Here is a 22,964-nt window from a genome sequence, read left to right on the forward strand (position 1 = left end):
GGCTAGGTCGGACCCCTCGTCCCCTCTCCCCACATCCCCATGCCCCTGACGCTGCCGCCGCCCGCTGGCGCCCATGACCCGGTGACCCCAGAGGGCCATCAGGAGCCCGTGACCCCGGAGCACCGGGCATCCGGACCCCCCTCGCAGGCGCAGCCGCTATTAAGGCAGGAGGCTAAAGGGGAGGAGGAGGAAGGGGAGGAGACAGGCGTCCAGGGCGCCTGGGGAACCGCCACCGCCGAGCCGGGGTGGCGAGCGTGGGGGAAAGCCGCTGAGGCGGCCGCGGCCGAGGAGGGCCAGGTGGAGGCCCGGGGCGCCGCGGCGGCGGGGTCAGGCTCCCCGGCGGGAGGCGCGGGTGGCGGCCGCGGGAGCTGGCGGCGGCTCCTAGCCTGGCTGCGGCGGCCGCCCCAGTGCTGCCCCTGTGCGGCGCCCCTTCCTCGCTCCGCCGCGCACTGTTGTCATGGAGGAACCAAGATGGCGGCTCTGGCCTACAACCTGGGCAAGCGGGAGATCAACCACTACTTCAGCGTGAGGAGCGCCAAGGTGCTGGCGCTGGTGGCCGTGCTGCTCCTCGCAGCGTGCCACCTCGCCTCCCGCCGCTACCGAGGTGAGCGGGCCCTCCCCCTGCCCGGGCCGGCCGGGGGAGGAGGCGACGCGGCGGCTGGAGGCCGCCCCCCTCGCCCAACACACGCCCACGCTCACGCGTTCGCCCGCCCGCCCGCCCGCCCGCGCGCCGGGCCGCCGGGGGGAGGCGGTGGCCCCACGTGCCCCCAGGTGGCCCCGGCGGCGGGCCGGGCGCCCGAGGCCTAGCGAGCGGACTCCAGTGCGGGCCGCCCCTGGACTTGGGCCCGTGGTCCTGGCGCCCCCCCACCCCGAGCCGCCCAGCGCTGCGGTCGGGCAGCCGACCCGGGTCTGGCCCGAGTCGCTGCCGGGGTCCGAGCACCAGCGCGAGCTGGGCCGAGGTAGTCGCGCCAGGCCCGGGGCTCGAGTGCAGGAGGGAGGGCCCGCGGCCCTCGGGGGTGGGGGTGGGGGGTGCTAGCCTGGGCCGCCGAAGGCGGAGGCCTCCCTGCAAGGGGACACCTCTGCCCGGAGTTGGGGTCGTCGATTTCTGCGCCCTGGGGGTCTGGCTCTTTCGCCTTTGTTTAATCCGGCCTCTGCCCTGTACGGCTAAGCCGAGCTGTTGTTGGACAGCGGCAAGGGCCGCCCCATTTTGCTCTGCCGCGGGGGCGACAGCTGGCAAAGGATGCCCTTGGCCAAATGGGGGAGGTGTCACCCAGCCTGCGTGATTCAGAAACGTTTAGAGGGTTCTGATTGCACACTTTTTTACCAATTAAAGACAGTGGGGCAGATATTTGAAGTTCTGGCTTGACAGGAGTCGAGGTGGGCAGGGAAATTAACGTTGGAAGCAGTTTGAAAAGAGGCCTTCAATGTGGGTTTTGAAATTGGTGTAAAGGGGGAAAGGAAAGATGACCTCCGTGTTTCAGAACGAATTATCTTTCAGTAATCAAGGGGTATTTACTTGTCCTTGTTGATTGATTTTTTTTTTTTTTAAATTTTGTGTTAAAATGCCACTAGGAGAGAGGCTGACAAGCTGAGGGAAATTAATAATGATAGGATCTCTTATTTTTGGCTCTTAGTATTATCGAAACCATTATCTGGACAGCTCTTGGTGACTGTGAGATTAATTGGTCAAGATGTAATGTGTAATGGACACGTGCACATTTAACGCTGTTCCCATTTAACTGCACACCACTTTGGCAAAATATCCAGTAAACCAGGTACTGGAATCTGAGCTCTGTTTTCATCCCAGAAGATCTTTCAAAGTGTAGGACATTTTGATCAGTTTTGCTGCCTTGTGTTCTCCAATTCTTGAGGATTAAAAATCTTATACTCTAGTACCATAATGGACGAATAGCTCTTTATATGAATGCACTAAATCGATTTTAAAAGACAAATTCTTTATACCCTTTGGCCTTTTCCCTTCAGCCTCCTATAGATCACAGCCATGTGATCTGGCCGGGCTTTGGTTCATCTGCAGTGGCTGTAACAGAAGTCAGACACTTTGATGTACAAAATAAAACTAATGTTTTATAGTGTCGACGCATTAATTTGTGGTCATTTCGAAGAAAAAATTTTAACTACTATTAATCATTTTATGTTAGTTTGGTATAAGACGACAGTAATCTAACTCGATCTTGTCTATAAGATGACAGTACTCTAACTCGATTTTGTCTCTGTGATGGTGGTGAAGGTAAATGTTGTAACTGATGCTGTAGTGTGAAAAGTAAACATCTAGTCCCCCCCTCCCTTTTTTTGTATTGTGCTTTTATCTTTTGATAAGCTTGGATGATTATTATATTTAGATTATATATTTCATCCTTTCAAAATCTGTCATCAGAAGGGAAAATAGAATGTCAGATGGAACCTTATGAGTCAGTGTAGCAATCTGGGGTTGTTTATAAAGCCTCCTCCAGAAGCTAGTCATCAGCTTCTGTAGGTGCTTCAGTGCCTCGAGTGTGAAGCAGTACACCTGGTGTGTGTACTTGCCCAGACTGAATGTCAAGAACTTGAGCCAGAGACTGTTTGGGAAGAATAATGATCATACCAGGAAGTTTTTAGACATCCTCACGCTTTGGCAGTGTCAAACTGAGTGAAATGTAGCGCCCTTCACACAAAGATGACCCTACGCTTGAATCACAATATCATAAATCTTTAAAATAAGTAAGGACCTTATATTAGATACAGAGGTTTAGGCTTTATATTAAAAAGTGCACTGTGTGGGTATGAGTATGCCTCAGGCAAGGTAGAGTGAATACAGTTTGAATATACATATACAAACTATAGGACGTAAAGAAAGCATTATATACAACAGAAAGTAAAGCTTGGCAAACACCACGTGATAACATTGAGCACTTGTTATATGTCAATCGCTGTTCCACTAAGGGTTTTACATGTTTGATCTTCTTTTGTCCTTCCAGCCATTCTATGAAGTAGATAAATTATCATATATCATTCCACCCTCACCCCCACCCCCCATTTTTGACATCTCTGTAATCAGGATGAATTTTTAAAACTTTGTTGCAGGTCAAAGTTTAATTGATAGCATTTTTCTAGTGTTACATAAAATAATGATGTGTCTATATTATAATCAGTGGTCTTAGATCCAGCGAATTACAGTATTATTTACATTGTAAAGATGAGGCATGAGGGGTTAAGTTGCCTAAGGACACACAATTAGTCAGTGACTGAGCTAGGATTTACAACCCAGTTAGTTCGTCTGCCTCATGCCATTAGGTTATAGACTGCCTTTCTCAGAGCTTCTTAGGCAGTGGTGATGTATAGAAGATGGAGTGAGAAAGCATTTTCCAGAGGGAAATGGATTAAATCATTTAGAAACACTAACTCAGCCTCACAGTACCAGCCAAGAGTTTTCCCCTTCTTTTTCCAGTAAAATAATTTTCTGAAAGTTGCATGTGTACAACTTCAGAATCTGACCAGCTTACTTTTTATTACCTATGTTTATCTTTTTCCTTCTTCTAAACTTCAGGCTCACCGTCTAAATATGCTTTTCTCTTTTACATATGTCAGATACCTGATTTTCTCTGCTTGCAGTGACTCCCCCCCCTCCTTAAAACAGTACAGATTTTTCTTCTAGGGTCTGGTTCAAATGTCACCACCACAGAAGTAAGAATTAAGAATTCAGTGTTTCTATAGCAGTTAGTACATACTTATGTTATATTGTAATAATTTGTATCCATCTCCCCCACACAAACTATAAGCCTCCAAGGGTATTTTATTCATCTTTAAATCATCAGAGTTTAACACACATTAGAAACTCCATAAACAATAACTGGATAAATAGATTTTTGAAGTCCTTATTTTTCTTATTTTTTGAAGTCCTATTTTTCTCCTTTCATTTGGTTCTTTTGTTTTTTTATTATTTTTTTTATTTTAAATGTTTTTATTTCTTTTTGAAAGAGAACAAGACAAAATGTGAGCAGGGAAGAGGTAGAGAGGGAAACACAGAATCCAAAACAAGCTCCAGGCTCTGAGCTGGCAACACAGAGCCCGACGTGGGGCTCGAACTCACGAACCGTGAGATCATGACCTGAGCTGCAGTTGGGCGCTCAACTGACTTAGCCACCCAGGGGCCCCTGGTTCTTTTGGCTTTAATTGAATTTCATGTTCTAATAGCATGTTCTGATCTCAACTTTACAAAATAGAGGGTTTTTTTTTCATTATTAATATTTTTATATAAAATATAGAAACATTTAAAAAAATAACCCTATTAACTATATATTTTTTAAATATTCTCAATTTCTTTTTTTTTTTTTTAAATTTTTTTTTTCCAACGTTTATTTATTTTTGGGACAGAGAGAGACAGAGCATGAACGGGGGAGGGGCAGAGAGAGAGGGAGACACAGAATCGGAAGCAGGCTCCAGGCTCTGAGCCATCAGCCCAGAGCCTGACGCGGGGCTCGAACTCACGGACTGCGAGATCGTGACCTGGCTGAAGTCGGAGGCTTAACCGACTGCGCCATCCAGGCGCCCCAAAATATTCTCAATTTCTAAAGTTACTAAATCACAAAATGTCCATTTCTATTGTGATTACAGATTAAAAACATCATTTCTGTGACAAGAGGCCAGTATCAATAGCCTTAAGGGTAATTCCAATCTGGACAATTTTTAATTTTTTAATTGATAAAGTAAACTTGTCTCAAATGCTTTAAGTTTGTTGAAATCTAATTCCTTTCTGTCACCAGGCCTATTAAATGCAAGTATTAAGTATTATTGCATGTTTTGGAGAAAAGTGAGTTCAAAGCTTCCAAATTTTAAGAAAGAAGCAACTCTAGGTCTCTTAGCCTTTTCTTTCCTGATCTATAAGATCCTGATCTATAAGATGCTACTTGTAATGTAGGCATTCCTAGTTTGTCAAAAGAAAAATGTAAACGGTGATTTTTTAGCACAGACCAAAGTGTAACCTTGCTGAATTTTAGGCAAACAAAATATCTTACAAATCATATTAAAAACTTTATGATCTAATATTTTCATGGTTGGTAGTAATAAACAGATAGCTTTGGTAGGATGATTCAGCCAGTCTAAAGGTGCAGTGTGCCAGAGATATTCTATTCAAAGGAAAATATAAGCTACAGTTTATTTAGCACGTTAGAAATTTTCTTTAGCAGTTAACATTTGTTTTTCGGCTTTTTTAAAATTTGTTTTTTTACTTATTTTGTTTGCTTTTAGTATCTTTCTAACAGAAAAATCGTGTATAAAAACCCAAGACTTTAGATTGACAAACCAGAATGCTTATGGTTAAGGTAATAGAATGAAGAGGAAGACACAACCATTCATCTAGATAATCTAGTATTGGAGATAGCTGAAGTAGATAATTCTTTCCCTTTAGTTGTTTTTGTTTGTTTGTTTTTTGTTTGTTTTTATTGTGTTCCTAGCTTGATTTATCTGAGCACTTGGCAACTTGCATCTCACACTGGTTGTTTTAAAGCAGCTATCAAAATTATATGAGGCAATTGAAAATAATGACTGGGATTTTTTGTTTTCTTTTGTTTGGGGGTTTTTCTGGGTCAATTTTGACGGGGAAGTATGTGCCAGCAGATATTTACATATACTTAGTATGCATAATGAAGATGTGGCATGTTAACTTATTTTAACATCTAGATTACATTTAGTGATTTGATCCAAAAGTATTTCCTTCTCAGTAAAAGAGAACTTGTGTTTGAGTGTGGAATTTTGTGGGAGTTTCCTTTTCTAAATTAGGTTAATTTATTTTCAGATGATAATAGTAGTTATTATCACCAGTATTTTTATTATTTTTCTGACAAGTATAAAAAAAAGTCTCTTGCCTTTTCAGTTGCCTGGTTAGTTCTTTTGCTTTTCTATAATTCTTTATATTAGAGTCTCTCTATTAAAATAGCGGTGCAGTTTCTGTCTTCTGACTGAACCTTAACTGATATGATACAGAGAGTATTAATGTCAGATACAAGGATTACTAAAAAAAAAATTGCATCATAAAATATATTAAGGGGGCGCCTGGGTGGCGCAGTCGGTTAAGCGTCCGACTTCAGCCAGGTCATGATCTCGCGGTCCACGAGTTCGAGCCCCGCATCGGGCTCTGGGCTGATGGCTCAGAGCCTGGAGCCTGTTTCCGATTCTGTGTCTCCCTCTCTCTCTGCCCCTCCCCCGTTCATGCTCTGTCTCTCTCTGTCCCAAAAATAAATAAACGTTGAAAAAAATAAAAATTAAAAAAAAAACATAAAATATATTAAGAAGAGTTATCACCAACTAGCATTCATTAGCAAATTAGAATTTTCTTTCCTGGAAAGACTAGTAGTCTCTAAAGAACTATGTTTATAGTGTCTTTTGGTTAGTGACAGCTTCAAATCTGTTTTGCTGGTTTTTTTGTTTTTGTTTTTTGTTTTTTTGTTTTCTAATTTGGGTTCATCAGTTGAGAGCTGTTATTTCCCACTGGCTGAACTACTGAAATACAATGTGTGAGTAGTAGTATCGAGGAAGAAAAGAACTTTGCATTTTAAAATACATTTTCTGGTGGAGAAAGACTGGTTATTTTAAGATGTTTTGGTCTGGTACTTCCATCTCCACAAAACTATGTTGATAATTCATATAGATGGTTAACAATAACAATCCCACATGCTGTAGATTGGCCAGGGTGTGTTTCTGTTTAAAGTTCTATTAACAAACAAAAATCAAATAACAACAACAAAAAAAAAAAAAAAAAAAAGGGAGAAAGAAAGGGAAGAAAAAGTGCACAGAATTAATACTGAGTTATTTGCAACTTTTTATAACTTTTTTAGAAAATAGATACTAACTTTTTACTTAGTTTATAAATATTTAAAGAGGTAGAAATATTGCAAATATGGAATTTCCATTCTAATTTTAAACATTTACTAGATTTTTTTTTAAGTTTATTTATTTTGAGAGAGCAGAGTACAGAGGCAGAGAGAGGGAGAGAATCCTAAGCAGTCTCCACACTGTCAGCTCAGAGCCCGTCACGGGGCTCAATCCCACAAACTGTGAAATCATGACCTGAGCCAAAATCAAGAGTTGGACACCCAACCCACTGAGCTACCTAGGCACCCCTTTACTAGATTTTTAATAGTATTTTACTGTAGAACCATTATAAAAGAATATAGCAGAAGGATTTTTTTGTTTGTTTGTTTGTTTGTTTGTTTTATTATTTTAGAGAGAGAGAGTGCAACCTGGCAGAGAGGGGCAGAGGGAGAGAGAGAATCCCAATCAGGCTCCACTCTCAGATTGGAGCCCCACACAGGGCTCCATCCCACAGCCCTGGGACCATGACCTGAGCCGAAATCAAGAGTTGGATTCTCAACTGACTAACCACCCAGATGCACCCAGCTGGATGTTTTTAGAAAAATAACTTAATTGTGTGTTCCTATAGTCTTTTCTTTACTCCTTCTTGATTATTTATGTAGCTTAATTTTGTTTTTGAGAACTAGAATTAGTTTTTAATAATTGGAAAAAATTAAGAACTGATTATTTATAGTTTCCTTAGAGAGGTTATTAAAAAATTTTTGAAATACAAAACAAAAAACCTGCGCAGCCTACATATACAAAATTGCAAAATATATATATTGCAAAATTTTAATAATTGATATTCTGCTTTCCTTATCCAGTTTTCTGCCAACACTACAATGCAGTATTTTCACTTTCTCTTCCTGCTCTATTTTAGAATTTATGACACTGAAATAACAATACTTTCATTATTTATGCATACCTGTCTTGTATTTGTATCACCTTTTATCTGTATATTGACCAGATAAATGGATAACCAGACTGAGAAAAAAGATGTGCTCTTCCACTTTAAATATCTTTGGGTTTTCTCTTTCCCCACCCTGAGTGATTCAGTATCATTTTTGTTCTGTAGAGTTTCGTTATCCTGACCTTAACGGTCTGTGAAACAAATAGAGCTTGCTGATGACTCTTCATAAAGAACCAGAGATTAATTTAAATAATATGTGATTTGATTATATTATTCTAAATGTCTCATTTTTTCCCTTATCCATTTGACATATTTGGACTTTTTTCATGTTTCCAACTCCCTTTTAAACTCCTTCAGTCATTTCAGTTAGTGTATGATAAAATGGCCATGGGAAATAGGGTGACCACCTCCCCACTTACATAGGACTGAGGGTTTTCCAGATGTGGAACTTTTGGTGTGAAACTGTGATAGTCCCAACCAATCTGGGAGGAGCTGGTTGGTCAACGGAAAAGAAGGGGAGAACGTTAAGAGAGGTAGACAGGCTGAATATTAAAAACTAAAATCTGCATTTGTTGTTGATACTGATCCTATGTACCTTCAGCCACCATGTAGCTAAAATAGTTTTATGTTACTTTGTAAATTATAAAAGGATGAAGTTTTAGTGACCTCAATAAGAAGTTCTTGAATAAATCCTTTTCTCTGTTTCCACATTTACAGGATAGGGATAGCATACTTCCTCACAGGAAAGTCGTGAAAATCAGGGAGTTGGTTTAAAAAATATTTTAATTACTGTATTTCCAGATGTGCAAATGCACCATACGTTGTAATAGTTGAATAGGAAGACATTTCCAAAGTCTTCTCTCTTATTCCTTAAACTCTTCTTTCCCAACTAGGAGTGGTAAGCAGGTTTAAGGGCTAGTTTGAGGTTGAGATGATGTCCCTAGAAAGAGAACCTGAAGCAGAAGGCACTGCCAAAGCAGTGAATGTAGCATTTGAGAGTTAGGAGTCTCTTCTATCTTCTATAGTGAGGTGTCTGTCATTAGTGGTTCTTCTCCTCCTGAATATTAATGTATTAATATTTACTATGCTTCTCAGGGATGTATAAATAATGTACCGAGAAGGTACAGTGAAGCATAGAAAACTATGCTTTCTGATCTCAGAGAGCTTACATGGGGTCAGATAATCAATGTATAAAAATATAACTATTGTTTACAATATTGTTTGTTTAACTGTTACAGGCAATGATTCATGTGAATACCTTCTCTCAAGTGGCAGATTTCTTGGAGAGAAAGTTTGGCAACCTCACAGTTGCATGATGCATAAATACAAAATCAGGTAAGTTTTCTTATTTTGTTGTTTTTTTCTTTTCTCAGATAGGTCTTTTTTTTTTTAATGTTTATTTATTTATTTTTGAGAGAGAAAGAGCACATGCATGAGTGGAGGAGGGGCAAAGAGTGAGGGAGATACAGAATCTGAAGCGGGCTCCAGGCTCAAGGCTGTCAGTGCAGAGCCAGACATGGGGCTCAAACTCATGAACCATGAGATCATGACCTGAGCCGAAATCAAGAGTCAGACGCTTAACTGACTGGGCCACCTGGCACCTCTCTAGGATAGGTTTTAATAACGAGTGGAGAAAGGTTGATGAAGCAAAGGAAATACTACATGGTACTTCTCTATATGATGGTAGAGAATTGCCAACAGAGTGTGGGGGTGGGGGTGAGTCCAAATGAAGATTCCTGCCAAAAGCATTAGGGGAAGAATTTTGTCCAAGCTTCTGTATCTCAGGTGAGAGATAATCAGGCCCAAGGCAATAAATAGCCCTTGAGAGAAGGACTCTAGCTTTAGGACCTGGATAGCTACCTTGTCGAGTCATTCTGAGATAATGGATATAAAGCACTTAATATACTTAGAGTACATATTAAACACTTAATAAACGGGGGCTGTAAGTATTGAGAGTTAGTTGATCATCCATGGGCTGGTTGATTAAGCAAACCTAGCCACCTATTTCTAAAGCAACGTGAACTATATGTATAATAATCCTGCACTACTTTCTTCACAACTGTGCTTTGAAATGCCAACATGCTGATTTTACTTATTGTAATTAATGTTTCTTTGTTGATTTCAGTGAAGCAAAGAACTGTCTTGTAGATAAACATATTGCATTTATTGGAGATTCCAGAATTCGTCAGTTGTTTTATTCTTTTGTAAAAATAATTAATCCCCAATTCAAAGAAGAAGGAAATAAGGTAAAACTTACCTATTTTCTTTATTGTTTTAGAAGTTAACCACCTGAATAGTTATAGGAGGAATGTCTCTTTTCATAATAACAAAAAGAGTGATAAAAGTTTTATTACTTTGGTTTTGGGAAAGGTGGAAGGAAAAAGGGACAATGGGGAATATCATAGAGAATATAATGAGGAACATAAGAAAAATAAGTGGTGGCAATGGATTAGTAAACCTTTTATTACCTGAAACTTCTAATTTTCAGAAATGATAAGTTCTTTCAATGGAAATTTTTTGAGAATTCCTTACAACAAAAACTAAGAGCAAACATCCCTTATTCTTCTTTTCATATTTGCCATATTTCTTTTCAGTCTCTTTAAAATAATAATCTTGTAATCTTTTAGCATGTCTTATGTCTTGTTTCCACCACTTATCATAACTCATGGTATTATTATATAATCAATGTAAGTATCATCATAATGGCAACATGTTATTGAATGGATATGATGTAATATATAATTTTCTTTTTTCTTCTTGTACTTTTGTATTTTTTTTTTACTTTTGCAATTTAAGAAAGGACATTCTCGGGGCGCCTGGGTGGTGCAGTCGGTTAAGCGTCCGACTTCAGCTAGGTCACGATCTCACGGTCCGTGAATTCGAGCCCCGTGTCAGGCTCTGGGCTGATGGCTCAGAGCCTGGAGGCTGTTTCCGATTCTGTGTCTCCCTCTCTCTCCGCCCCTCCCCCATTCATGCTCTGTCTCTCTCTGTCCCAAAAATAAATAAACATTGAAAAAAAAATTTTTTAAGAAAGGACATTCTCAATTACATCTTTGTGTGAAAACTTTGCTTTTTAAATTATTTCTGTAGATGGAATCCCTGCAATGCAAATATTAGGTTAAAGAATCCAGTTTAAAAAATATTGATTATATTGCTAAATTATTTTCATTGATACTGTTACTGGCAATGCCCATCAGGACCTAATTTTCTGCAACTGTACTGGCACTGGGCAATTATGCTATATAATTAAAACAACAATGCAACAAATATCTGCTACTTTTATAGAAAATTTCTGATTTTATTTTTTAAAATTTATTTATTTATTTTAACGTTTATTTATTTTTGAGACAGAGAGAGACAGAGCATGAACGGGGGAGGGGCAGAGAGAGAGGGAGACACAGAATCGGAAGCAGGCTCCAGGCTCTGAGCCATCAGCCCAGAGCCTGACGTGGGGCTCGAGCTCACTGACCGTGAGATCGTGACCTGAGCTGAAGTCGGACGCTTAACTGACTGAGCCACTCAGGCACCCCGAAAATTTCTGATTTTAAAAATATATCTTTGAAAACTAGCAAGAATGGATCTCTCTCTCTCTCTCTCTGTGTATATATATATATATATATATATATATATATATATATATTTGTTAATAAATTTGTTGATTAGTTAATATTTTATGAATCATCATACTTTTCCTTTTATACATTTTTAAGTGATCCAAAGTTCGAATCCCTGTCTTCAGCTGTGTATGATTGGGAGTGGGCAATAGCAAGGAGAGAAAAGTGAAATACAAGAAAGTTTAGAATTTTAGGGGGAATAGCTCATGATTTTATGATGAAAATCTGCCTGTTCACCTCAACTTGCCCTGTGGTAAGGAGTTAAAAAATTAGGGACTTCACAGCTAAACATCTAGCCATGTAGTAATGATAGCAGTGGGTGCTAAATTCCTTGGGAACTGTTCTTTGTGAGAAGAATCCATCAGCTATTAGAAATTTTGTCCACTAGAAAAGGCTAGTATAGATTTTAAATCTGCATAATGGAAAATGATAAAGTCAATTTTTCATTTAATTTGGTATCTGTAAATGTATTTTTCATTGGTAATTATATACATAAAATTATATAGAAAATTGGAACTATTGAATTCTATGAGATTTTCACAATTTAAGGTAAAAAAAACTTAAGTGAACTTCTAAAAAGTAGAGAGATTTCTGACTTCAAAGAAACAGTTTTAGTATTTCTAGGCACAGAATAGTGTGAATTTCTGAAAATTGGAATAATAGATTTGGCAACAATTAGTTGAAAAAACTATAATGGTTTAGTTTATAGCCCAAAGTGGGCATAATATGGTACATTGTTTCTGAGCCCTAGTTATAACACCTAGGTTTCCAATTTTCATTGTTTAGAGGTGCCCGGTTAACCCACAATTATCAAACCAGATACATTTAAGTGTATATGCATTCTAAAAAGAAACAAAGACAGTTTGTCGTAGACATTTACTGAGAAACTAGTTCAAATTGCTAGTGGAGCATTTGCCAAAATACATACCTAAATTTCTTGTCTCTGAACACTTGAAGACAGAGATTATATATTATCATTATTATTTTTTAAATACATGTCTTATGCCTCACCCAGTCTGGCACATTGTATAAGCTGATTATTATTATTATTGTTTTAGCCTCGGTGTGGGTTAGTTTGGGTAGAAGTATTGAAGATAGTTCTTTGTTTGAATTTTTTTCTTTTCTGTGCTGAGGCAAAAAGAATTTTATTTTATTTATTTATTTTTTTAAAGTTGATTCATTTTTGAAAGACAGAGAATGAGCAGGGGAAGGGCAAAAGGAGAGGGAGACACAGAATCTGAAGCAGGCTCCAGGCTCTGAGCTGTCAGCACAGAGCTGGATGCTGGACTCTAACCCACAAACCATGAGATAGTGACCCGAGCTGAAGTCGGAAGCTTAAACGACTGAACCATCCAGGCGCCACAAGGCAAAAAGAATTTTAAAGAAGCTATAGAGCAGGACTTTTTTCAAATTCTGTTTTGTAGATTAGTTCTGTAGAAGCCGTGGTCAAATAAGTTTGGGCAGCACTAGATGTTATATCCCCTTTTCAATGATTTTAATTTAGGCTAGGATGTTAAAAACTTGGACGTCTTGCAGTAAAACAACAACAACGACAACAACAACAAAACTGTGTTGCTTTCAGCTGGAGGGCAAACTAGATACTCTGGGGGCCCCTTCTACCTCAAACTAACTAGATCCTAGATTTAAAAAAAAAAAACAAAAAACTTGTTGATGTGTTTCTAGACTTTGAGGAAATGGGACACACTCCCCTCAAAAGGAACAAACTATGATTCAAACCAGAGATGGGAACAATAATAGTAGGTACTCAGTAGGGGTTCAGGTTGACCTGAAGACAGATGCCAAAGGCTGCAGTAGAAAACTAAGCTTTGGGCCAGCATATTTCTCAATAGTAATATTGGAAGCCAGAAGACACTAGAATAATAGCTTTAAACTTCTGACAGAAAGTAAATTTCAACCTCGAATTGTATTGTGTATCTAGCATACAATGTCTATTCTTCAAATTTAGAACATTTTCAGATAAACAAAAGTGAAGAGGGTTTACTTCTAGATAGACTTACAGTAAAGGACTTTTTAAAGGGTAAACTTCAGGAAGAAAGGGAATAATTCAGAAAAAAATGATCTGAAATGTAAGAAGCAGTAGTTAAAGAAAATCCTAAACAGGTAAATCTAAACAAACACTGTCTATATAAAATAATAATTCTTTTTTACATTTTACAAAAAGACTGTATTAAAGAACTAGCCAATAATAGCTTATAAATCAGAGGGAGATGGTCAGTTTTCTAATGTCCTCTTTACTCTTTAAAGTATTATCTTACTTCAGAACTTAAGTTAAAGATGATAGTAAAATTTCAAGAGCAAAGGATAAAAGAATTAGGATGTGTGAGTTCCAAACCAGAAGAACAAAAAAATTAAAACCAAACTCATCTAATGCCAAATATATGTGCCATACATACGTACACATGCACACACACATATATGCTCACACACATACATTCATATGTATATATACAAAAACATATGTACATGTGAAAATCAGTGTTTATATATATTCCACATATATAAAAAAACCTATGTATGTGTGAGGGAGCTAGAAATCAAAAAGTAAAATGGTAGAAACATTTATAATCAAAATAAGGGTAGCAGTCTAAACTTGCCTACCAAACAGATTTTCAGATTGGTTTTTAAAAGAACTTTCTGCTGCTTCAAAATACATACCTAAAACAAAAGGATATGGAAGGTTGTAATTAAAAATGAGAAAAGATTTATTAGACAAATAGTTATTAAAGATAAGTCATATTAATGTGAGACAATAGATGGTAAGGCAAAAAGTATTATCAGGGATACAGATACTTTTTAATGACAAAAGTTTCAAATCACTAAGATTTTAAACTCATGCACATGAAATAAATTAACCTTAAAACGTATAAAGCAAAATTAATGTGATTACAGTGAGGAGTTGACAAATCCTCCATCAAAGTGAGAGAATTGCTCACTGCTCATGCATTTAATGATAGGACAAGCAAAATTACTAAGCATATCTGATTTTATGAACTTACAGCTCAATACTTAAAGAAGACACTAAAAAATAAAAGAATATATTTTTTCAAAGTATATGTGGAACCTTTTTTGACAACATGTTGGGCCATTAAGCAGGCCTTGACAATATCAGAGAATTGGTATCGTTCTGTCTCTATGAGATTAGTTCCTTTATATTCTAACTTAACCTGATAAAAATTCTAGACGCCTACAGTAAATATCCCTAATAGTGAAATGTTAGACACATTTATGTTAAACTCAATAAGAAGAAAAGGATGCCCATTATTGCTGCTTCTGTTCAGCATTATATTAGAGGCCCTTACCCAAGGAAAGGTAAAGATGTAAAGATTAGAAAGAGATAGACTCAGAATTTCATATGATACAATTATATACAAAGAAAACTCTGAAGAATCTATAGAAAATTACTAGATGTAATAAAAATTTCAACAAGATAGTTGGTATTAAGATAAACATACAAAAATTAATTGTGACTCAATAAAGCTGTTAAAAGTGAATTGCATACTGCGCTCCAGGAATATAGAGTTCAAAATACTTAAAATATACTGTATACAAAAGTAACAAAAACCATATAGTACATAGGAACAAGCCTCACAAACGTGGATGATTTCTGTATACAGAAAAAAAATTTTATGTAAACAAAATTTTAAATGATATAATTAAATGGAAAATATATACTATATTTTGGAATGAGAAGAATCAATATTGTAAATATGTCAGTTATTCCTAAATTGATCTGTAGGTTCAATGTAATTCAAATAAAATCCTAACAGGATTTGTTGTGGGACTTTACCAGTTGATCCTAAATTTTATGTGGAAGGGCAGTGGACCAAGAATAACAACAACAGATCTGAAGAGCAAGGTGGAAAAGACTTATCTTCCAGTATCAGGACTGATTTTAACTGTGTTGTAATAAAGACAATGTGGTGTTGGTAGAGCTAAATCAAGAAACCAATCGAACAGGATATAGAACTTTAAAATAAATGCGTGCATATACAAAGACTTAATAAATAACAGAGATGCCATTAAAGATCCCTGGAGAAAAGAAGGTCTATCTAGTTAATGATCTGAGGCATCATTATGGTTATGGTTATACATATAGAAAAAAGTGAAATTGGAAGCCCTACCTCACACCATCAAGTAAAATCATTTCTAGATGAATTTAGACTTAAATGTGGAAGCCAAAACTTTTAAACCTTTAGGAAAAAAAAATGCAGGGGAATATCTTCATTACTTCAAGTAGGAAAAAGTTTCTTACATAAGAAACAAAACATGCTAACCATAAAATAAAAGATGGATAAATTCACATGCCTTAAGATTAAGAGTATCTGTTCACCAAAAGATACCTGACAGAAAAAAGCTAAGCTACAAACTAGAAGATATTTATAATATACATCCAAGAGATGTAAGGAATCACAAATTAATTAAAAAAAAAAAAAGACAACCTAATAGAAAACAAAAGGGTAAAGGCATGGCCAGTCATTTCACAGAAAAGAAAACATAAATCCCAACATGAATCTAAAAGATGTTTAACTTCATTGGTAATCAGGGAAATTCAAATTAAGACCATAGTGAAATACCACTTTATACCTACTTATGTGACAGAAATTAAATTTGACAATGGCAACAAAATATGAAATCTGACAAGATTTATTAAAGACTCTGTATCTGAAACTGTTGATGAAAATATAAATTATTAAAACACTTCAGAAAATAACTTACATTATCATGTGAGGGTGAATATTTGTATGGCCTGTGAACCTGTAGGGAAACTCTTACTCATGTAAGAGATATGCACAAGAGGGTAACTGTCAGTGCTGTTTATAATCTAGATTTGGTGTGTTTTATCAACCGGCCTAGACTCTACAAAAATAATAAATATAATATTTGATATATATAAATATGATAAGTTCATTGACGTATGAAAGTTTTAAAAGGCCAGGAGATGTTCTAGATTTAAAGAGTAAAGAGACATGATAAAGAGATATGATTTTAATTGAATTCTAGATTAAAATAGAAGCACTATAGAGAGGGGTGCCTGGGTGGCTCAGGGTCAAGTATCCCGACTTCGGCTCAAATCATGATCTCACAGTTCATGAGTTTGAGCCCCACGTCAGGCTCTGGGCTGACAGCTCAAAGTCTGGAACCTACTTCGGATTCTGTGTCTCCCTCTCTCTCTGACCTCCCCTACTCATGCTCTGTCTCTCTCTCTCTCTCTCTCAAAAATAAACATTTAAAAAAAATTTTTTAAAAAGAGCTATAGCGAGGAAAAAAGAAGAGAGTGGAAAATTTGAATATGGACTGTATATTAGATTAATATTTTATCAATGTCAGATTTCTTAGGTGGGATTATAGTATTGAGGTTATGTAAAAGAATATCCATGTTCTTAGGAAATACATGCTGATGTTTTAAAGGGTGAAATGTTATGTCTGCACTTTACTTTTTTTTGTTTTACAATATATGAAATTTATTGTCAAATTGGTTTCCATACAACACCCAGTGCTCATCCTGCACTTTACTTTTATATGGTTCAGTAAAAGGAAAACAATGTATATGTCTATGCAGAGAGAGACAAGAAGCTGGTGGAGGAAATGTTAACAATTCATAAAGGGTATTTGGGGTGCTCATTATAATTTTGTCAATTTTGCTCCAAGTTTGACATTTTTCTTTTCTTTTTTTTAAGTTTGACATTTCTCAAAATTAAAAGTGGGAGAGAAAGCCAGTAACACTAAACAGTATATCATTAAAGGATGCATATACATGTGACAAAACTATATAATAAAAAAGAAAGGAAAATACAAACAAAATTCAAAGTAGTGAAAGGTCCACATAGGTCATTCAGTGTGTTGGTAGTGCTCTGATTTCTGCGATGGACTCATGAGTGCTTATTTATTTTTACTGTGCTTTGTGACTTACATATGAGACATATTCTTTTGTGTATATCAAAGGAAAAGAAGAGAGAGGTTAAATTGAATTACCTGAGCTATGCAATAGCTATGGGATAGTAGAAGGAAAACACTTGTGTGATTTGGTCTGACCCGGTAATTCCGAGACTTATTTGACCAAGGAAACTCTTCACAGAACACACCTGAAAGTACAGTTGGTCTCAGAGTCCTTTTGGGAAATGATGCTTGAATTTTAAAAGTTAGCATGCTGATAAAAGTAAGCTTTATTTCACAGAGATATAAGTATAAATACTGTTTGTCTGGTTAAATTAATGAAGACATTTCAACCTTGGTTTTAGGAAGAATTACCTTTTTTATTTGACCACTTCTATCCCCCACCCCACCCTAGAGTTTTATGGAATGCTTGGTTACTAGAAGTTGTCTCCAAACTCTGATTTTTTTATTCAACTGGACCATTTATACAGTCTTTGAAACGAAACCCAAAATAACCTAGAGCCGTATATGTGCACTCCTGTTCAGACAAGACTGATACTAGTGTATTGTTGAGAACAGACTAGATGTTGCTGCAGCAACAAACCACTCTACAACCTTGACAAAACAGAAGTTTATTTCTCACTTAGAGCTACATGTTGTGGGTGGGTTGGCAAGAGGTTTTACTGTATGCAGTCATTTGGAGATCCCTCCTTGTTGGAATTTGTACCACCTTCCAGTGTACCAGCCTCTGTAGTCTCAGCATCAGGTTAAGTCAGAGACTAGAGAATTACCCTGAGAAATTCAGCTGGGAGTGACCCACATCACATCTAGCCATGTTACGTTGGCCAGAACTAGTCATGTGGTTCTAACTGGTGGGGACTCAGGAAATGCAGAGGAGCTCTCCATCTCTGCCATAGATAATAATATTAAGACTAAATTGGAATGTGGCAATCTTGGCAAAAAGATACAGGTTCACATAACTGCTTGTTTGGAGTTGAGGTTTTATCTTTAGACTCTATCTTAGATGTTAAAAATCACATATAAACAATTTAGTGTCACTTATTTTTTGGTATTCTATGCAAGTGTTTTTCCCTTCAGGTTGAATATAGATAATTGAGATGTAGTGCATAAATAAATCAGCAAAAGCAGCTAAAGGGAGAATTAATGACATAAAATTAATCCATACATTAATATTCCTTGGTTTGTCTCTTTTTAATGACAGCATGGAAACATTCCTTTTGAAGACAAGATTTCATCAGTTAAAGTGGTAGGTTAATGTAACAGTAAGCTAAATGTTATGTTGAAACTATATTCACTGGTTAATTTATTTGTAGATCAGCTAGTGCTTTGTAGGTATTAAATATATTTCAGTGTATTTAGAGTAGATAAGAATGGTAAAATGATTGAATAAATGTTTGTATGCACAGTTTTGTGTAATGAAATGGAAAATTTGGTCTCTCAGATTTTTTAATCCAGAAAATAATAATCTTGTATGTTAATTTGAAACCGGTATGTGTTCAGGATTAATATCCATAAAAGAATATCTGTGACTTTTCTGAATTCCTAGTCACAGTGACTTCTCCTAAATACTGAGAATACAGTAGGGGTCAAGACAAAAATGTCCTAGACTTAATGGATTTTGAAAGTCATTACAGTTCACTACATGCTTTAAATGTGGAATAAGGATGGTGAAAAGGAAAAAGTGGGAGGCGCCTGGGTGGCTCAGTTGGTTGAGCTTCTGACTCTTGATTTTAACTCTTTTAGCTTTTGGATTTAACTCCCAGGGTTGTGCGATTGAGCCCCAAGTCTTACTCCGTGCCAAAGGTGGAGCCTGCGTAAGATTCTCTCTTCTTTGCCCCCTCCCCTGCTCGCACTGTCTCTCCCTCTAAAAATAATAAAAAAAAAAAAAAATTAAAAAAGGAAGAAGTGGGCATTAGGAATGTACAAAACAGTGAATTAAAAATAGTTTTCCTCTTTGAGAAAGATGTTTTAACTGAAGCTTCAAGGATAAGTAGGAGCGAGTCAGGCTCAGTGGAGAAGTTTTATGAGCATTGTAGGCAGAACAGTATGTGCAAAGTCCTAGAGAAAAAAGGAGCACATAGAGCATTCCAGGAGCTGAAGGAGAATCAACGGGGTACTTAAAGTGAGGGGAAAGTGGGAGGAGAAAAGGTAGAATGTCTTGGTAGAGGCCAGATCCTATACCTCCTTAGTAGTTTTAAGGACTTTGAAATTTATTCTGAGGACAGTTGAAAGTCCTTGAATATTTAAGCAAGGATGTGTGGCAAGATCAGATTTAAATTTTAAAAGATGACTGTGGAGAATAGTTTAGAGGAAAGTAGAAGTAGATACAAGAATTCCTGTGAGGCCCTTGGGAAACCAAGATGGGAGATGAAGATGTCATGGACAAGGTGTGTTTTACTTTAGGTACTCTTTTTTTTTTTTTTTAATGTTTATTCATTTTTGAGACAGAGGGAGACAGAGTGCAAGGAGGGGAGGAGCAGAGAGAGAGGGAGACACAGAATCCAAGGCAGGCTCCAGGCTCCGAGCAGTCAGCACAAAGCCCAACGCGGGGCTCGAACTCACGAACTGTGAGATCATGACCTGAGCTGAAGTCGGATGCTTAACTGACTGAGCCACCCAGGCACCCCTTACTTTAGGTACTCTTGAAGAGATGGGTTCATGTTTCTTTTAGGCAGCACGAATAAGTTTCTTTGACTTTTTATTCACTATGTTTCTTTTTTTAGGATTTTCTATGGCATCCAGAAGTTAATGGTTCTATGAAACAGTGTATCAAAGTATGGACTGAGGTCTGTATTTGAACATCTAGGTCTCTCTGGTTTTAAGCAACCAAATTTTAAAAGCTCATGAGCACTCCTTGTGTTTCTCCCCCTTACTTGCCTGTCCTACTCTTCTGTCTGTGCCGACTTTCTTCATAGTGACTAATTGTGCTGGATGGATCCGGTCACTTTACTGAGAAGAGGGGGTTTTGATCTAGTACCTCTGCTGCCACCACTCTAACCCTACTGTGGTTATGCTGATGCCACATTTTCCAGACAGAATTTTCTGTTACTTCTGTTGCCCAGTTAACTCAAACCCAGGTCATCTTCTTGCACAACATACATTCTCTTGAGCATGTTCCCACTTTTTCAAACTCATGCCCAGATTCTTCAGGAAACTTTTGTTGTTGTTGTTGTTGTTAAATAGCCTGTTTTCTTCCCTTTTATCATTACATTTGTGGCCCAGAAGTCAAGTCTGGCATATTTTGGCTCATAATGTTTGGAGATAGATATAAGGGCAAGCATTCTATTCACCTCGAAAACCCCAAAGTCCTTTCTAGAATCTCCACAATAGTCTCCATATAGCTCTTTGTCCTTTACTTAAACCTGTCTTCTTTCCTTAGAGGTATTTGCATTTGGGATGGATAAAACAGTATTCAATTTTGTTGACCTTGTTTTGCTTAATTACTTATACTGCACTGGTATTTTTCTTTGTTTCTTTTCACAGTACATCTTTAGCACTGCAACCACTTCATACACCAAATAAGCTTTTGTAGGATCCAGTGGGAACCCACTCAACATTTCTAACATTTTTTTTTTTTGACAAAATGTGTTTAAGTTTTCAAAAAACAAAATATGAAGACAAATTCTAGAATTCAACTTTCTGGTAACTTGCAGTCTCACATAATTGTATTTTATCTTTGTTGATTTGTTTATTCCAAAAGTGTAGAATAATGTTACATGTATATATTTCAAATGATTTAAACATATGTTTTATATTTGTGCTGGACCTGAAAGTATATCATTAAAGTAGTAGAAATTCACAGTTAAAGAAACATCAATGCAGTATAATTTATAAGTCCTGTAAAATCGATAACTTTTTTTATTTACTAACCTGGAGTTACATTGCATATCCAGATTTTCCGTTCTTATAATTTGCTAAAACTAGTTTTTAGAGCTTTAGATTCTATTGTAAGATTCCTTATGACTACTGGGGGATAGGAAGGATTCCACTTATTTAGGTAGATGGCTGTGTCATTACTTAAGATTGACTGATTGATTGGTTTCATTTATTTAAAAAGTATGTATGTATGCATGTTTTTATGTATTTTTTTATTATTTTCATAGTAAGCAGCTAGACCCTGAGAATACAACAATCCATATTAGTATTATTTATGTAATATTGCTGGCTTTACATTCGGTGGTAGGAGTGTGGCCAGTAATTAGCCTCAGTCTCAGCCTTCAAAGAATTTTCAGTATCTAGTGTATAGTGACTTTCTGATGAATAATAATATGGTAAGATGAAGAGTAAGTACAGAATTGAGCACAAAGAACTATGAAAGCACCATGGATAGAGGCACTTAGGATGGGGGTTGGTTAGATACAGGTGATGGTTTAAGAAAGCTTTACAGAGGAGGTAATATTTCCAGAAGAACTGTGGGGTTAGAAGGGTACACTTATTAACTGAAAGAGCATTATTGTAGCCTACAGGCATAAAAGCAAAGTTGAATTTAGACAACTCTGCTGTGATTCAACAGATATTTATTAATCACCTGCCATTTTCTAGGTACTAGGCTAAAAAGTGCTGATACCCAGTTAACATGATAGAGTTCCTCTCCTCAAAGAGCTTCCAGATGAGTGGAAGATATAGTTAATTAAGAAAGTAATGTGACAAGTGCCAAAATAGGGGAAGAATAGGGTACAGCAAGATTACAGAGAATAGGCACTAACTATAAGTTTTCAAAACTAGTTTTCAGGTAAAGTGATTTTAAGGGTGAGGGCCTGTTATGAGAAAGGAGGGTGGTTTCATGCACAAGAAATAGCATATGCAAAGATACTGAAGATAGACTGTAGCCTATTCAGGGAATCACTAGCAGTTTTAGTATGGCTGGAACTTAAATTCAAAGTGCTTTTTTTATTTGTGTTTGGTTTTGGCTGTTATTTCCATGTGCCTCATTTGAGGAGAGGGCTAATAAGAGATGAGGTAAGCAGATATTACATTATGAATAATATCTTAAGTTGTATTCAGTGTGGTATAAATTCATTTATCTATCTATCCATGTTTTGATTACTTCTAAGTACTTCAGGGTATGTTTCCTAAAAATAAGAACATTGAGTTTAATTTGTGTTGAGGGTAGTGGAGAACCACTGAAACGTTTAAACAGAATGGTAACATGTATTGAGGGAGTCGTGGGAAGTTAGGGTAAACTGTGAAGAAACCAACAATTTAGATTTAATTCTGTAGGTGAGGGCACTCATTAAGAAGTCTGAGCTACTCAGATGGAATTGGAGAATCTGGGTATTGTGTGAGGTGATAGTTGAAATTACTTGAATGGAAGACATTGAATAGGCACAGAGTTTAGAGATTAAAGAAGAGGACTTGGTAATGCAACTATCAAAAACATTTTGAGAAGGGGCAGTAAAGGAGGTAAGAGGAAAAGCAGGAGAAGAATAACTGTATCATGACACACAAGGGGAGGAAAGAGTTTTAAAAAGTGGACAGTCAGAAGTGTCACTTTAGGAACTAGACAGGGTAGAATGAAGCTAACAACGTAGAAATCCAGAATTCATGAATGGGATCAGTCTTAGTGCATGGTGAAGCCCCAAATCAAAATGTGATCAATTGAGGCATAAATGAGAGATAAGGAAATTCACATAGGGAGGGCAAAATGCTCTTCCAAGTAATCTGTTGGTTAACAGTAC

At 37.3% G+C, this 22,964-nt stretch overlaps 1 protein-coding gene across 10 annotated transcripts in view; it reads left to right on the forward strand.

Annotated features, from left to right (window-relative positions):
* The first annotated feature begins 200 nt into the window (after positions 1–200).
* The window catches only part of CASD1 (CAS1 domain containing 1), a 63,415-nt gene continuing 40,651 nt past the window's right edge, over positions 201–22,964 (forward strand). For 4 of the 10 annotated variants that reach the window (XR_006298495.1, XR_006298496.1, XM_043588882.1 and 1 more), the window contains exons 1-5: positions 202–604; positions 8,995–9,091; positions 9,882–10,002; positions 18,488–18,532; positions 20,010–20,072. Coding sequence is in view for 7 of the 10 variants with exons in the window: in XM_043588882.1 (XP_043444817.1) it covers positions 472–604; positions 8,995–9,091; positions 9,882–10,002; positions 18,488–18,532; positions 20,010–20,072 (459 nt within the window). In the remaining 3 variants the exon portion in view is untranslated. Of the gene's footprint in view, positions 605–8,994; positions 9,092–9,881; positions 10,003–18,487; positions 18,533–19,080; positions 19,101–20,009; positions 20,073–22,964 lie in introns of those variants that run through there. The other 6 variants (XR_006298497.1, XM_043588878.1, XM_043588880.1 and 3 more) reach the window with 3 other exon arrangements.

Source organism: Prionailurus bengalensis, chromosome A2 (genome assembly GCF_016509475.1).
Source record: "Prionailurus bengalensis isolate Pbe53 chromosome A2, Fcat_Pben_1.1_paternal_pri, whole genome shotgun sequence".
Lineage (NCBI taxonomy): Eukaryota > Metazoa > Chordata > Mammalia > Carnivora > Felidae > Prionailurus > Prionailurus bengalensis.